The sequence below is a fragment of the Anomalospiza imberbis genome, chromosome 5, assembly GCF_031753505.1.
Source record: "Anomalospiza imberbis isolate Cuckoo-Finch-1a 21T00152 chromosome 5, ASM3175350v1, whole genome shotgun sequence".
NCBI classification, from domain to species: Eukaryota; Metazoa; Chordata; class Aves; order Passeriformes; family Viduidae; genus Anomalospiza; species Anomalospiza imberbis.
In genome coordinates, this window is record NC_089685.1 from 9,931,718 (window position 1) to 9,948,401 (window position 16,684).

The 16,684-nt window shown below is 35.2% G+C and overlaps 1 protein-coding gene across 3 annotated transcripts in view; it reads left to right on the forward strand.

The window, feature by feature from the left end:
• The window catches only part of CACNA2D1 (calcium voltage-gated channel auxiliary subunit alpha2delta 1), a 362,532-nt gene that overhangs the window by 331,712 nt on the left and 14,136 nt on the right, over positions 1-16,684 (forward strand). For all 3 annotated transcript variants that reach the window (XM_068189573.1, XM_068189575.1, XM_068189574.1), the window contains 14 exons: positions 534-594; positions 2,279-2,376; positions 4,325-4,409; positions 4,620-4,682; positions 5,648-5,751; positions 7,028-7,114; positions 7,468-7,535; positions 8,803-8,841; positions 10,005-10,076; positions 10,516-10,668; positions 10,762-10,814; positions 13,698-13,753; positions 13,903-14,032; positions 15,344-15,456. In XM_068189573.1, coding sequence (XP_068045674.1) covers positions 534-594; positions 2,279-2,376; positions 4,325-4,409; positions 4,620-4,682; positions 5,648-5,751; positions 7,028-7,114; positions 7,468-7,535; positions 8,803-8,841; positions 10,005-10,076; positions 10,516-10,668; positions 10,762-10,814; positions 13,698-13,753; positions 13,903-14,032; positions 15,344-15,456 — 1,182 coding nt within the window. The remainder of the gene's footprint in view (positions 1-533; positions 595-2,278; positions 2,377-4,324; positions 4,410-4,619; positions 4,683-5,647; positions 5,752-7,027; positions 7,115-7,467; positions 7,536-8,802; positions 8,842-10,004; positions 10,077-10,515; positions 10,669-10,761; positions 10,815-13,697; positions 13,754-13,902; positions 14,033-15,343; positions 15,457-16,684) is intronic.

Genomic DNA, 16,684 nt, shown 5'->3' on the forward strand with positions numbered 1-16,684 from the left:
GTATTTTTCTGTTTTCATGCACATTTTAATATGTTGCTAATCTCTAATGTTTCTTTGTCTGGTCCTATCAGTGTTCAGTGATATCATCAATTAAAGCCATTTTTTTTCAGTAGGATTTATAGTGTTGCTACTACGATTGAGATTTTTACACTTCATTGCAGAAAATATTAGGAGTATTTTTCTTCATGTTCTAACAACTCAGCATCACAAATATTTATTTGTATCAGAGTTTACATCTAGTGAAAAGTTCTCAGTTATTTTTGTGTTGCTGTGCTAATTAAATGTCTTCCTTAAATAAATTGTTAGATAGTTTCTTACTGTTTCCAGTTGTATGCTGTATATAATAATCAAATAATTTCTTCTATGTTGCAAAATACTGAGAAGCATAGAATTCATTAGGGGGAAAGTGTCTCAAACATTTCTTTCTAAATTCATGGATGCATGCAAAAAAAAGTTAGCTAAATATTTTGATAAGAAAAACAATAGCAAAAATTGCAGTTTACTTACTTGGTATTTACTCTTCATCTTTTTAGTTACAGAATCACTGAAGCATGATAATTTTGATGAAGCTGGCTATACATTTTTAGCACCAAGGTTGGTTGATTTCCCAATAATAAGTGTTATTTCTGCATCTGATCTGATTATTGGCACACGGAGAATACAGATTTAACCAATAAAATCTTCATTTGGTAACAAATTATCAATCATTTATCATGCTGGAATGTAAATAGCATCTTCAGCTCTGATTTTGGCTCATATTAGTCAGAGAGCTGTAAAAACTGGTATTGATATTTTAATGGAAAACTTATTCACATCTGGGCATCTCTTGTGGTTCTGACTTCTAAGATTTTACAACTATTTTTAAAATAGGTTTCATAATACTTACCACAACGTGTTTCCCAACTTTAAGACAAAGGGTTTCAAAGCTCTCTATTACTAAAGTGTTAGTTAATTTTCAATTAATTGAACATAAAAACTATTAAGTTATTGAAAATTTATTAACTTCATTAGTTCCCTGAGGTTTTGTATTTTTTTCATTTGAAATTCTGCAGTTCTTATTTCCCTTTTAAAATTATGTTTGCAAGGGAAACCTGGTATGATAAAGACTTCCTAAAAATTGAGTTCCTCTGAAATATAGTTATGATAAATAAAGGAAATGCTGTACAGTTAAGATAATTGAGAATTGTTGCATTCTTTTTTTATCTGATAAATTTCTATATATTTTTAAATTTCAATTGATTGATTTATATGAAGTCTTCTATCTTAAAATGTATCCCAACTTATCTCTTTAACTTAATTTTTCTGAAAGATTGATTTTATTGAGAATTAATTGTACCAATTACAGCTTCCAGTAAGTCCCTACTGTCCTACAGAACAAAGTCTGTTTGATATGTAGCTCTGCTTAAATATGAATACTGGTATAGTAAGGTAAATTTTACCTGTGGTATCTCTGGATTATGATAAAGTAAATAAAGGGTAACAAGATATTTTCGTCACATAAAATACTTGACCACACTTCTTTTGTGTGCAAAATTAACTTAATATAAAAGCTCATTTTAAGAAGAGAGCCCCCTGCTTTCTTGCTAAACACTCTTTACATTTTAATTAAAGTTGTTTAATGCCCCTCATCATATAATATTTGCCTCCAAAATGCCCAGTGACTTCTATTTTGCTTGCTTGCATTCAGTGAATTGCCCAATGATATATTGCTTTATTTCATTTCATTAGGGACAGGAGTTTACTGTTTATCTGTTTTGCATATGTCAAAACAAAGAGTGTTGATACGTTCATGTGATTTGCACCCTAATAAAATTGCATTTAAACTTCTCAGAGGATAGGACCTTAACCTATAAATCTGACCTTAGCTGAGCATGGGGTGTCTGTGTTTCACCAGCAGTCCAGGTACTTTCCAGCACAGTTTAACCCAGGAGCAATTTAAATTCATTGACCATATTTTTAGTGGACAGACAATGAGGTCCTAATATCTCCTACACTACTTCTCAGTTTTTTTCTGGAAATTTATTCACTATTTCATGCAAGCAATTTTCTTACAATCCAAATCTTAACAAAAGCTTAGGCAGGCATTTGAACACCTTATTTCCTGTAGATGTCTGAATAATGGATGTGGTAACTGTTAAGTGCTGCTCATGGTAGCCAATTGACACAACAGTACCAGCTACTTCATAGTAGTTGTACAAACCTGCTTGGACTTTTAAATTGTCTGCTTTAGTAGCACAAGAAAAAAATATAGGAAATCTGATGTTTTGTTGTTTTTCAGGGAATACTGTAACGATGTAAAAAAGTCAGAAAACAACACTGAATTTCTATTAAATTTCAATGAATTTATTGACAGAAATACTCCCACCAGTTCATCATGTAAGTACACTTCTCACCTCACTGAAATATTTCCTTAGGAAAATACTTTCTCATTGATGAGAGTTCGTGCTCAAATTTTGTGGGTTTGTTTTTTTAAGTAGAAATGTATCTAGTGTTGGGATTTTCTATCCAAGGTAGAGAGTGTAAAATTAGTTTTCAAGTTTTCAAGTTTTGGCTTTATTTAAGAAAGTTTCTAGGGCATTATGCATCCTGTGTTTTCCATATTTCCTCTCAGAATTTTACTCAAGCATCAAATAATACAGGTTCATTCTAATACACTCCAAATATTTTTGAGTTTATAATTTCTTGCTTGAGTGTAGCAGCCAAAGGCTCAGACTCAAAATCTTGTAATGAAATCTTCAACCTGCTTTGTTGTCATTTTATTCCAAAATAAATAAAGAAGTCCAGGACTGAAATACCCAATAACCAGAATAAAATATAAGGAAGTTATTTTGCTGGTTCACAAATTGGTTAAGGAGATCTGACTTGGGCTTGAATAGCTTAAGACCACAGATCCATGTAATTGCTGCAGTGGTGAGCACTGGGCTTTGGGAAGGGATTAATTAATATTTTGAGGTTGAGCCTTAACCTCTGTTTAGAATAAATGAAGAGTTATTACCATCAGCAAGATGCTAATGCCTCATTCTCAAGAAAATATCAGTGTTTGGATTTGGTTTGGTACATACATATCTGTTTATAATTATTAGTAATTTATAAATACTTGGAATAACTTTTTGGGGTTTTTTTCCTTGCTTTCCTGAAGTCTTTTTGACATGTTGCTGTCAGGGATAACTGATCAATTCAGAAAGAATCTCTGTGCTACACCATGTAACTGAAGGAATGTCCACTTAGATACGATACCTTCTCACCAATGGATATTTCTGTGTGCATTTATGGGTGTTTGGTGATCTGTAATAGAATAATCTTATTCACTGACACATTGCTGACTCACTGAAATTTTATTTGAATACCTTGACTCAGTCTTGGAAATGAAAACATTCACCTCCAAAGATTAAAGAAATTACTGATAATTTAATAAAATTGAATAAAAAGTGAAAATTCCTGTGTATTTACTATAAGCAAATATTGAGGACATATTTAGTGATGTTGTCGTATATAGTAGTGCTTAGTAAGTATTTGTTCCACAATGTTATCCATTTATTGCTGTATTTCAGTTTGGAATGTGTAGCAATTTTTTTTTCTTCTTTTTTCCCCTAATAATTTAGTTACTTTAAAAATAATCTCCTTAATAACTAAAGTGTTAACAGTATTAGAGGACTGAGTGGCCATAGAAATTGTGTCAGCTAAAAATGCTTTTCATAAGAAATAACAAATAAAATCCCCACATTGAAATAATCTTCTGCTAAAGTATTACTGAAAAAGATGGTCGAGAAGCACTGACTTCAAAAAGAAAGCACTGACTTTTAAAGGAAATTTAACCATGGTATCTCAATATAAGCTATTGATTCAAAATGAGTTTATTTCCCTGTATCCATTTTCAGATGACAAATGTGTTTTATTTGAGAGCCTGGGACTTAATTGATCTAAATATATTTATAATGTAGTTGAATTTCATTAGAACTTGTTGTTTCCTTGTATCAACTGAGATAAAAAGTGTTTTAATGAACACGTGCTTAAAAATGGGTTAATTTGCAGTTTTAGGGGCTTTGCAAAGCTGCGCCCTATACCCTTATCACCTTCCTTATTCCTGTTACACAAAGACACATTTTTAGGACACAAAGAAAATGTTTAAGTGAACTCAACAGTGTGAGAGCATCTATCTAACTGTAATTGCCTGACATAATTTGAAGTTAGGCAGATTATCTAATACAACAGCCACAATTTTTGTGGCTGGAGAATCTTGACAATTCAGAATTTCAGTTTAGGCTTTTTTTGGAACTCCATCTCATATTGTTACAGATGACTTACTTTTTAACTCTTTTGACAGGTAATACTGACATGATAATTCGAGTTTTGCTGGATGCAGGATTAACAAATGAACTTGTCCAAAATTATTGGAGTAAATTGTCATTGTAAGTATTATTTTTACTGGCTGTGTTTTTTTAATGCATTTCAGAGTTTGAAAAGAGAATCTTATACATCTGTGTGTATATACAGATATGCAGTTAATGTTACAGAGAATAGGTATTTATTCACAGTTATGCACTTTAATGGCAACCTTTGACATATAAATTTGTGAGAATTTCAGTCAGTTTTCATTTTAATCTTATTTTTATTTACAGCGATGGAGTTGTTGCACAATTTGTGGTTACAGATGGTGGAATTACTAGAGTGTTCCCCAAAAGGTAAGAATTATTACAAAATAGTATAATGTGATATTTTGAAGCCTGAAAGGGTGGAATGTTGAAGAGTGGCTTTATTGAATGAAAAGCTACGGTCTCCTAGGGTCTAATGTCTTGTTTTTTTTGATTTTACCTGTGTCACTGCTTGAAACTAATCTGTCCCAATATTTTCATGACAGGCCCTTGTAATCCAAGTTTCTAATCAGTGTAGAGTAGCAGCAAATGTAATGCCTTTGTAGTAGCAGTGGGATCATGCTAATTCCTAATTACTCCCAAGCACTCAGTTGTTTGACAGGATGCAAATACTGGAAAGTAGTGGGTGATTTTTTTTTTTTTTTTAGACTAAGATCAGACCTAAAGGTCCAGGGACTTCAAGAGAGAAAAATGTATCATTATCAGAGGACAAAAAGGGAATGTGAAATTTGACATACAATAAACTAGACACACCCCCACGAGCGACTGGGAATAGTGAGGGCACCAGTACAGATCTACTGGTAAATGGCAAATTTATCTACTTTCTTAGGTTAATCTGTGTTTCCCCAAAATGTGAAAAAGGCAATGAATTTTACTTCCCAAGTGAATTTATTTCCTGTTTTGGGATTATTCATGATATTAAATCTTTTTGGATGAAGCTCAAAGTATGGCACGTGCTGTAAAGGCTTCTTTAGATTTTGTTGTAAGTAGCATTGCAGTTGTGTTTGTAACAACAAATCTAAAAGTGATGAGACTAAGTTAGTGGTTTTCCAAGAATACCAATAATTCTTTTTTTCTCAAAGTGTGTTTGTTTGGGGTTTTTCTAATGATTACACCTGTCTTTTAACCAGTGAAAACTGACAGATCCTGAGGACTATAAGAATGAATCTCACATTTTCCAGCTGCGAAACACTGAAAGAAAACAAGCTACAGCACAGATTTAATGAGACACTAAACTGTCTTTTTTTGATCCTTTTTTTTTTTTTTTAATTTAGGGCAGGAGAAGATTGGTTGGAAAATGCTGAAACTTATGAAGTCAGCTTCTATAAGAGGAGTTTAGATAATGACAACTATATTTTCACAGCTCCATACTACAACAGTAAGTCATCACAGTTTAGAAATATCAGAGCTAGCTAGTTCAATGTCAGTGGAAGTTTCCCATACCAGATGAGGTCACTGGCAAAAGATTCAAGTGTGACACTTCATAAGGAAATAAATCTTGGGATAATATCCATTATTAAGGAAAAGCTAGGAGGCACTAAACAAGGTCATCATAATTTGTCAACTACTCTGGTGGCCCTGTGTGCTCAGTATTAACCTAAGTGCAAACATACAGAGGACTGGTGTTCATTCAGTGTATCCAAACACTGCTTTACAGAGATACATTGGCAGAATTATTTTAACAGAAAGTGAAATAAAATTGCACTCACAGACAATAACATTACCTAAAATCTTAATAGAGCGGGGTTCTGTATACTGTCTCAGCACCCTCAGCACTGACTTGGGGGACCAGGCATAAGGGTCCAGAGGCTCCATCCACTGCACCACTACTTAGTAAAAACTTCACTTTTTAATTCTATTTACAATTGCACTTATTCACCAAGACCGGTTGGTCGGAGATGTTGTGACATTTAAAACCTATATAAACACAATAGCAAGTGCTCCTTATTGATTTAAGCAGCATTAACCTTCTCAAGTTTGTCAAAAAACAGATGCTACGACAGATCACATACTCCTCTCTTAAACATATGGGAGCCTTCACTGCTCTTATTTCATAATTATTTATTGCATTCTTTTCTCAGTAAAATATAAAAATGTTAATTAATAAAATTCCCTGAAACCTTTTTTGCTCCTCAAACAGTTCCAGGGAATCTACTTTTAACTTACCTGTTCATATTAAGCAGTGTTGAAAACAGTGTCAAGTCTATCAGAGCAGAAATTGTGCTTTACTGAGTGGTGTCAGTATACCCTGCATTGAAAAATAGGCAGATAACATCAGGATAAAATCTTTGGTTCTGATCCTGGTTTTAACAGAGCTGCTCACGTATGTACGAGTATTCATGGCTCTGTTTGCAGAAGAAAAGACTATAGTAACTTTATGAAGTAGTCAAAAAGAACAAAAAGAAGAAAAGTAAACAAAAAGAAGAAAAAGCAAACATATATTTCTTAGTCATGCCAGTGTTAGTGATATAAGCTATCACAGGTGATAAATGTGTACTGCAGCTGGGTCAGTGCTTTTGAACAAAGATTTTTTTTTAAATCGTTCTGGTATTTCAATAACAATAGATTTAAGTTTCAGAGGAAGAAGCCTTCATGTCACCCTAACTTCTTTTTCTGTTTGTTTTTTTTTTTTTTTTTCTCTTCTATACTGTCAGAAAGTGGTGCCAATAGCTATGAATCAGGTATTATGGTAAGCAAGGCTGTGGAAATACAAGTTGATGGGAAGCTTCTGAAGCCAGCAGGTAGGATAGCATGCTACTGAAACTTGAAATACTTTTGTTTTCAGTTGTTGCTCAACAGCAAATTGGAAATTTAATTGAGATTTCAAAGGACCTTCACTTTATAATAACATTATTTTCTCTGAGACAGATTTAATCTTTCTAGTGGAAATCTGTTTGATTTGAGTAAGAGTGTTTATTTTTAGTCTCATGAATTATGTTGGTGATTGGACAACTGAACAAAAATCATATTTTATCCTTCTCCAGTTCAGTGATTTAGATGTCTTTATAATTTCCCCCCCCCTTTTTTAGGATTATACAGTTACCTTTTTTATCCTTCATTTAACTAAAGAGAACTTTCATGTATTTCTTGTTAGTTGTTGGAATAAAAATTGATGCAACCAGCTGGATGGAAAATTTCACAAAAACCACAATCAAGAGCCTGGTAAGCAATTGACCAAGTCTTTTTTGAACTTTATTTGCATTTCTCAAAGATTCCGATGCAAATAGGTTTACTGTCTCTTTGTGCCAGAGTCACACTGATGCATAGCTGCCAAGTAGTTGTGGTATTTAAATCATCCAAATGCACAAAATAAATCTATGTTGAAATAGGCCATATTTTGTACGTGTCTTGCTTTCATAATTATAAAACATGGATAGAGACAAAGAAAAATGACATATTCTAGCTAGTAGTAAGACTATGCTGCAGCAGTGAATAAGATCTGCAAAACAGTAGGTGAATCTTTTTTAATTTAATATCCCGGATGGGTAAGCAGTGAACAGTAAGGATTTATATTACTACCAACATCACAGCATTTTAACAGAATTTAATGAAATAGGGGCTTAACCATTTCATTCCACACATCTAATGTGTAATACATCTGAGGTATATGGGAAGGAGGAAAGGTTAAATGAAAAGAAAATATGGAATTGATAGTGAATTGTGGAAGTAAAGGCACAAAATGAAGAAACTTATCATAAGCTTCTTACTGGGTGAGGCAATGCTGCTTGGTTGGTTGTATATTTAGGGAATCAATAAGAGAGTCTGGCTGGTTTAGGTACTGGAGCTGTAGTTCAGTGGGGAGGCAAATGCATTGCCTAAGTGTCAGAGCAGTTAAGGACAACAATACATAAGTAAAAAATGGAAAGTAGGATGGATATTTGAGAAAGAATGCTGATGACTCCAGCATCACTTGGTAGTTGTTTTGCTGAGGACATAATGCAAGGACACACTTGTGTGTGTATGTGTACACGTACTGCAAGAACATGAAAAAGCCAGATGGGTTAATTGGGCTTCCTTTACCACATAGGATTCCCATGCTTTGAAGTTTTTCTTGGTCAAAAAAGATACTTTTGAAGCCTTTCCTTCCAAACTCCAAACACGTGGGAATGCTCCTATTCCTTCTGGTTTACTTTTTGCTCACATCACTGACATTGTGAGAAGTCCTCCAAACTATTTATGTATATTGAGATACTTGAAAAGGGAGCTGTATCAGAGTCCTTGGGGAAAGGCAGTCAAGATTGTGATATTGATAATTACTGAATAGAGAGAGATATTTCTCATAAATGGCACAAACTCAAAATTAATTTAGGTTTATATACAGATATTGAAAATAGAATGATTTTTTCTTTTCTTGAATGATTAATATAGCTTCAAAATGCAGTTTATTTTGTAACATTTTTGTGAAGATTACCATACTTCTGTTTTTTAGTGCAACAGTGAAATCTGTGGCTGTGAAAGAAATAGCATGGTAAGAAAATGTTCAGTTTATTAATATCTGACAGAGTATTGAAATTCACTCTTCTCTAGATCTATGACAGATTCTATCACTATTATTTAAGTGTTAATTTCACAGAAAACAGGGCTTAGTTGTTTGTGTCTTGAGAAAGATGAAGGTTAGGAGGGGAAGGGGGGAAAGAGGGCATAATATCAGGTGAAGTGGTTATGGTGATGAAGTTATGAGAACAAGTGTAAAGAAAAATATTCAGGAAAAACAATAGAGAATGATGTTAAGAAAAATGTGATAAAAATATAGCAGTAATTTGCAGAACAAGAGACAAAACCTGAGGAAAAAAAATTAAAATTCTAAAAAAAAAGTAACTCAGAGAAGGTTAAGTGCAAACTTAGAAGCACCAAAGTCCATAATGTGCCTTTCCACAGTCCTAGCACATTCAGGATCAGGGGACCCCTTAGCTCTACTGGCACTCAGGAGAGCCCAGATCCAGGGACTGTCACCATATCAGGTTCTGCCATGTGCTTATAAGCTTTTCTGTGCTCAGGGCTTCTGAGTTCTTTTGAGGAATGTGAAGATCATTAAATGCAAGAATTACAGCAGAAAGGGTACTGTGGGGTGTTATCTATTTGACCTCACTGCTATCTCTCCAGTCTCTGGCTGCAAGGATCTTTTACAAAGTGCAAAGCATGTGGAATCAGTGGGTTTCCCATTCCTGCACCTGACACCTGGAATAATCCCACTACAGTCCCTGGCAAGTGAAAATAATCACACCGAGCAAGCTGGGAGCCTGCCCTTAAGATTTTTACCATTGAAAGCTGCAAATGGAAAAGTACTTTAAACATGGCTGAAGTACATGAGAAGTTGTAGCCCCTTATTATGAACTGAGTTCCAATTATAATCAGATTTAATAAGGATATAGCACTCTTGGAACTAACAAAGTATTGAGCAAATAAGAATTTGCAAAACAACTTTTATGAAATTAAGCCACAAATAAGCCTTTGATCTGTTCAAACTTTTATTATACTGATAATGCTAATTATTATAACTTAAAATTGGCCCTTGGCTATTGGTTTGTGATTTGAAGATACTCTGATGTCTTGGGAAAAAAAAAAAGTAGCTTCTTACAGTGCTCTATTGACAAATCTTTCCTGTAAACATATTTCACTTTCTTACAATAGCATGTGGACTGTGTTATCCTTGATGATGGTGGATTTCTTTTGATGTCCAATCGAGATGAATATACACAACAGGTATGTATATTCTTTAAGAACAGAACATGAAAACTGACAGGAAGAAGTTTAAAGAGAAAAATAAAACATTTAACTTTCAACTTACTCTAAAGATTTCTTAATCGCAAAAATATTGCTGGATCAGAAATACTAGGGGGTTTGTTAGTGTTTTTTACAGTTTTCTTTATAGATGAAGACGCCAAACTTGCTACCAAGTTGCATTCTTTGTGCTTTGCCATTAGGCTGGTCAGCTGCCAATGGACTTAAGATGGTGAGGACAAGTAATATGTTATCCGCACACCTTCTTTCTCATATTCTTCTTGCTCTTCCCCAGGCAGGGTCTCATTGATACTACATACAACAGTTGCTGTCTAACTGGGGAATTTACAACTGTGCACTTTGTTATGATAAAAACAATTGGAAATGTTTTACCTTATCTCTCTGTATTGCCCCCCATCAGATTGGAAGATTCTTTGGTGAAATTGATCCTGGCCTGATGCGAAACCTGATTAACATGTCCCTGTATGCCTTTAACAAGTCTTATGACTATCAGTCCGTCTGTGATCCCGAAGAAGAACCAAAGCAAGGAGCTGGACTTCGTTCTGCTTATGTGGTCAGTAGTCCCATGTGCAGTGGCTGAATATCCATTGAAAGTCTGCACATGTTTATACAAATAAAATAACCTCTTGTTTTTTATTTCTCCCAGCCTACGATAACAGATATTTTGCAGCTTGGATGGTGGGCTTCTGCAGCAGCCTGGTAAGTATGAGTGTGTAGGAAATCTCTATATCCAAACTCTAATTATTCAGTGGGTTGAAACTTTATTTGACTTGGATTTTTTCCTCCATAAAAGATTTCTAGACCCTTTGTTTCTGCAGTTTCTCATCATAAAAATTCTTAGCTATGTCTCAAACATGACTGTTTTGTCAACAGTTCAATTAAAAACTGCTCTTGACAGGTTTTGTGATTGTGTGTTGTGACTACAAAATCAGCTTCAGGAAGCAAAATTTGGATTAATGGTCTTAGTATAATGGGCAATTGTGAAGACTGAATTATCACATTTTGAATTATTGATCACTTTGTTGCCTATTTCAGAATATCATCCTTGCCTTTTTCTAGCAAGAAATTCTAAAAACATCAATGTTTGCTTTTCAGTGAATCATTTTACAAAATACATGAATCATAGAATCATTTGGGTTGGAAGGGATCTTTAAAGGTCATCCAGTCCCACTTCCTCTACAATGCGTAGGCACATCTTCAACTAGATAAGGTTGCTCAGAGCCCCATCGCATCTGACCTTGAATGTTCCCAGGGAAGAGACATCTCCATCTCTATGTGCAACCCGTGCCAGTGTTTCAACATCCTCATTGTAAAAAATATCTTCCTTGCACCTAGTCTGCATCTTTCCTCTTTTAGTTTAAAACCATCACCCCTCATCCTACTGAAACAGCTCCTGCTATAGTTTGTCCTCATCTTTTAGTACTTAAGCCCCCTTTAAATACTGAAAGGCCACAAAGAAGGCTTTCCTGGGAGTCTCCTTTTATTCAGTGAACCCCAGCTCTCAGCCTTTCCTTGTGGCAAAAGTATTCCATTGCTCTGATCATTTTTGTGGCCTTCATCTGCAACCACTTACAGGCCCATGTTTTTTCTGTGCTGAGGACTGCAGAGCTGACACAGTGCTCAGGTGGGGTGTTTTACCTTTTTCAGAGCCATGGTGATTGACACTCATATCAGCTACTTCCCTCAGCACCACATGGGAATAAGCATTTGGCATTGATGTGGTGCTTTTGCTGTGGTGTGAATTGCACCCTTGGAGACTGGTCCTTTTTCTGAAGCTTCATGATACTTTTTTCTTTTTTTTTAATATTAATTACCAAACTGGAATAAATTACTTCCTTTATGAAGCTAAGAGTAAAAATATGTAGCAGCTGAAAAGCTGTATAGTAATTTTCTCACAGAAGCACTATGATGACTCTATGTCATTTTTTATTGTTGGTTACATTTAGTGACCAGGAAGATAAATAATCTTGGTTTTCTTGGACAACAGCAAGCCTCAAAGATTGGAGATGGGCAATAATCCAGAAGAGAAACTTGAGTTCTTTTCAAACAGAGAAACTTCACTTTATCAGTGTTCAAATCAGACTCAGCGGTCTGGTCTCAATTTAGACCTGAGGTTTATTTTGTGTGATGTTTAACTTGAAAGCACAACATTAAAGTACTTTACTATGGCCATGTTTTTAATGGAATCTAGGTCAGAAGCAGGCAGAGAAGGCCATTAAGCAAGCAAAGTGAAAAGAGATGACCAAGAAATGGATTCAGTGAGGCACCTGGCAAAAGCAAGTACAGGGAAATAAGAGAAACCAGGTTATTAAAGAAAGCTATAGTGTTTCAGGCAAAAAATGTGGGATAAAGGTGTGAGCTATCATTTTCAAAATTTATATGGGATACATGAGCGTTTGGTTAAGAGAGTACGTGTCATTTCTCCTTCATGCTCCTTTAAGTCAGGAGATTTAGGATTTTTCCCAGGCTGCCTTTTTTGTTCTGTTCCCTGTAAATTCTGAGGTAAGACGTTACAAAGGAATACTATTTTCTGTCAGCAAATTGCATCACTGTTGAATAGAATCAGGTCTCTTCTGATCCATAACTACTCTGTGCTGTCCCTCTGATGATTCAAAGCACAGAGCCGTGGATGTGAATCCAGAACTCCTTCAGGGAATGCCTCCATGGGCAAGGTGGCAGGTGTATTCAGCTTCTTTACACAGGAATCACACTAGAAAAAGAGAAAAATTTTCAGGCTGAATGAAGTTATACAGTCTCTTCTCTCTGTAGAACACGTATTAGAGCAGCATGAGATGAGATTGGGTCATATTTGTGGGTAGAAGCAAGCCTAAATCTTGACAAATGGAAAATACAACTTAGGAAGGTTAAGGAGAAGAATATACCTGTTGCACTGCCTGTTTTGGCAGGCTGGTAGAGGAGAAAGGGTCTGTATGTGTGGCAAGCTTGTACCTTCTTTAAGTAAATAAGATTGTAAAAAATGCCATCATCAGTGAAGAAAAAAGAATATTAAATAGAGTTCTTTAAGCTTAAGCATTTTGGCAGCATATATAGGAAGAAAATGTAGTGCATACCTCAAGAGTGAGAATAGAGATGATTTTAAAACTCAGCTGTTACAGTAATGCTTTTTAAAATATATTATAGCAGTGTTGATCTCCTTCTCAGAGATTTAATGAACCTTAATCAGTGTAAAGTATCTAATTCAGGAGTATGTTCCCTGAGTGTGTTAGAAAGGAGTTCCATTTGGTTTAAGTTGTAGAGAAACGCCAACATGTCTCTTTCACCTCCAACAGAAGTATAAAAGGGGGGCAGGGATGGTGTGTTAACATTCCATTATGTGACTTGTGGGCACACATTACAGCAAATCTGACCAGTAGAATAAAAGATTAGTGTGAAAGACCTGTGAAAATGTGGAAAAAGAAAACCAGAGTCACACCAGAAGGTTTAAAGAAACACAGCTTTGATAACTGGCAAAAACATAAAAAAATATTGTTAATAACTTATATTTGAGTGGTTTTTAAGTATCCATTAAAATACAAAGAAAAAGAGTCTTTGAAAATAAATATATTGTCTTTCTGTGTTCAGGTCTATCTTACAGCAGCTGTTTTTGAGCTTGACTTTTCCACGGTTCCTTGAAGCAGGTAAGTCAAAAGAATGTAAAAGAGTCAACTTTGAGTGAAGTAGAAGGTAAGAATCTGGGCCAGAGGACATATTTGGGTCTCCCCATTATGCCTGTGCGTTAAAAATGTCATTTGTTTGTTTATTCATTTATTTATTTATTTTATATCAGCTGATATGGAAGATGATGATTTTGGAGCTGCCCTGCCTAAAACAAGCTGTATCACTGAGCAAACTCAATATTTCTTTGAAAACAATGATAAATCCTTTGGTGGGATTGTAGACTGTATAAACTGCTCCAGGTAAAATTTCTTCAATATAAGTAGTAACTTTGGGATTGTGTTTATTTTACAAAAGATAGGGACACTATTATAAGAGGCAAAAATATATTTTGGATTAATTTCACCAAATATACATAAGCAGGAAAGAGAAGAATAGAGGCAGGCAAATTGCATTCTCTTTTTGTTTGTTTAGAATTTTTTAATTGTTAAAGAATTGTAGAAATGCTTTAGTCAGTGTTTTGTTTTATAATCTGTGCTCCATGAAACTTATATTTTTATCTCTGTCCCAATTTGTTTTCTTTTAATTTATTATGTCAACTTAAAAGCATTCTGCAATATCCCAAGGGATATGATCTTCTCTAATCTGGTTATGTATCAGAAGTTTTGGCAGTCAAGAAGATTATGCAATTTATCTTCTAATTTATCTTCTAGTTGATAGTGTTCATGTTTTAAGAGCCCTGAGTGTAATAAAGCAAGGTATTATACTTTTTATTAAAAGAATTACCCTCCAGTCACCATAAGGAGGCCTATTGAAGATGATATTTAATAATAAGTGAAAAAATTGTATACTTCAGAAACATAGCACCTTGGACCTAGATTTCTGTTTCATACAAGAGCCTGCTGGGTTTTTGCACACATTTTGAGCTTCTGAAAAAATCTTAGAAATTAGAATTAATAGCCAGATTTCAAAAAAAGAAAGTCAATATTTCAAGCCAGGAAAGTAAGAGAGAGAGCTTTGGAGAATGTGAAGACAGCCAAAATACATTTTTTCAACTTCCATACTTCCTCCTCCATGTTGCTAGTATATGTTTTTATTTATAAACTGAAAATGACCCTACTGTCTTAAATACCTTTTGCAGAATTATGTGAATATAAAAATACAACAAATACACATCCAATACATGACATGCATACCCCATGCTTGTCTCTTGCCCTTCTTACAGACAGGTTTATGTTTTGGGGCTTTGTTTGTTTGTTTTTGTGGTTGGGTTTTTTTTTTTTTCTGTTAATTGATGTAGAACTGATGTTATTTCTCAGTACAGCTACTGCAGAAGCAGTACAGAGCTAGCTATTAACTCAATTAAAGTAATTTTATGCTCTTTTCCATTTTTTCCACTAACAAGTCTAGTTGAAAAAGGGTACGATGGAAATGTCAAAAAGATTACAAAATGTATTATAAATCTTTCTTGCTGTTTGTTAAAAAAAAGTAAACAGTAGCACGCAGACTAAATCTGTGAAGCTGGATTGTTTTATTCCAATACTGTATGTCCTTCTCAAATACGATTTTCCTTACTTCATTGAAACATAGGTATTTGTTGGCTTTTTTTCCAGACTTTATCATGCAGAGAAGATTTCAAACACCAATCTAGTGTTTATTATTAGTGACAGCCAACTGCTGTGTCGTTCCTGTGACCCAAAGCCACTGATGCAAGCAGAGAAGCCGGGTATCCTTTAAAAATCATGTTATTTAATAGTGTGGATTGATTTTTGGCTATGGGATACTGGAATCTATTTGGGGAGAAACAACCCACTTATCTACGTTATTACCATGGTTGCCACTGGAATACTTGAAGTAGCAGGTATTTGTGGGTGATATCACAAATCATGTGAAGCAGCAGTCATTGAGGTAGAGAGCCAAGTTATTATTTGTGAGAATTTAGACAGAAATGGGCTCACAGGAACTTAAGTTTCAAATAAAGCAGATACAAAATCTTGGGCCCAGAACAGAATAATTGCCCTGCTGGACAGGCTAGGGACAGAGTGACAGAAAGATTTGCAGAAAAAAGCTGGAGGTTCATGGTGGGCAAGAAGTTGACTGTGAGTTGGCACTGTGCCTTGCAGAGAAGTGGGCTGGTCACATCCCAGGCTATGACAGCAAGAGTGTAATCAGCAGACTGGGAGAACTGATCCATCCCAACTCTTCAGCACTGGGGAGACCACATCTGGAGTTCTGTTTGCTTCCCAGGACCACACTGGCATACAGGAGGGAGTCTAGTGTAGGGCCACCAACAAGGTTGGCATCTGAGAGCACAAGCAAGGAAAGTCTGAGTGCCCTGGGTTTGTTCAACCTTTCGAAAATGCATGGGTATGTCTGTCTAGAGAAATAACAAAAAAAAAAAGGCCAGGATAAGAGTGTTTGGTCATGAAAAGTTGCGATGCTGCATGTTGGTGAAGGCACTTTAGTGTATGCCAGTGTCAAAGACAAGCTTATTTCTTGTGGTAATTGCATTAAGCCATCAAAGGCTAGAGTTCATCCAGCTGCATAGAATTTCTTCAGAGCTGGCTGGAGACATAGGTGGCTTACATGCTAGGCAGAGTTCTTGCAACACAAGCATTGAAGATAAAAGCTTGTGAAAGACTGTTTTAATTTACAACCACCTTCATGCCAATCTCTCTGCTTTAGCCTGTTCACTGCAGTAGACAGCTGTAGGTGATGGTGATGGAAATACATAAAACCAATATACATATTCTAGATCAGGAGAAATGCACCTCAGCCATTCTCTTTTACTTAGGCTTGAGGACAGTGTGCCAGAAGTGGTAAATCAAACCATAATTTGGATTACTGTGACAGAACAAGGAAAACAATTAGTAATACCTCCATCCACGTCAGGAAGTTAGTTGAGACAGCCTCTCCCACTCCTGAAAGAAAAGCAGATGGTGGTGCAGATGACT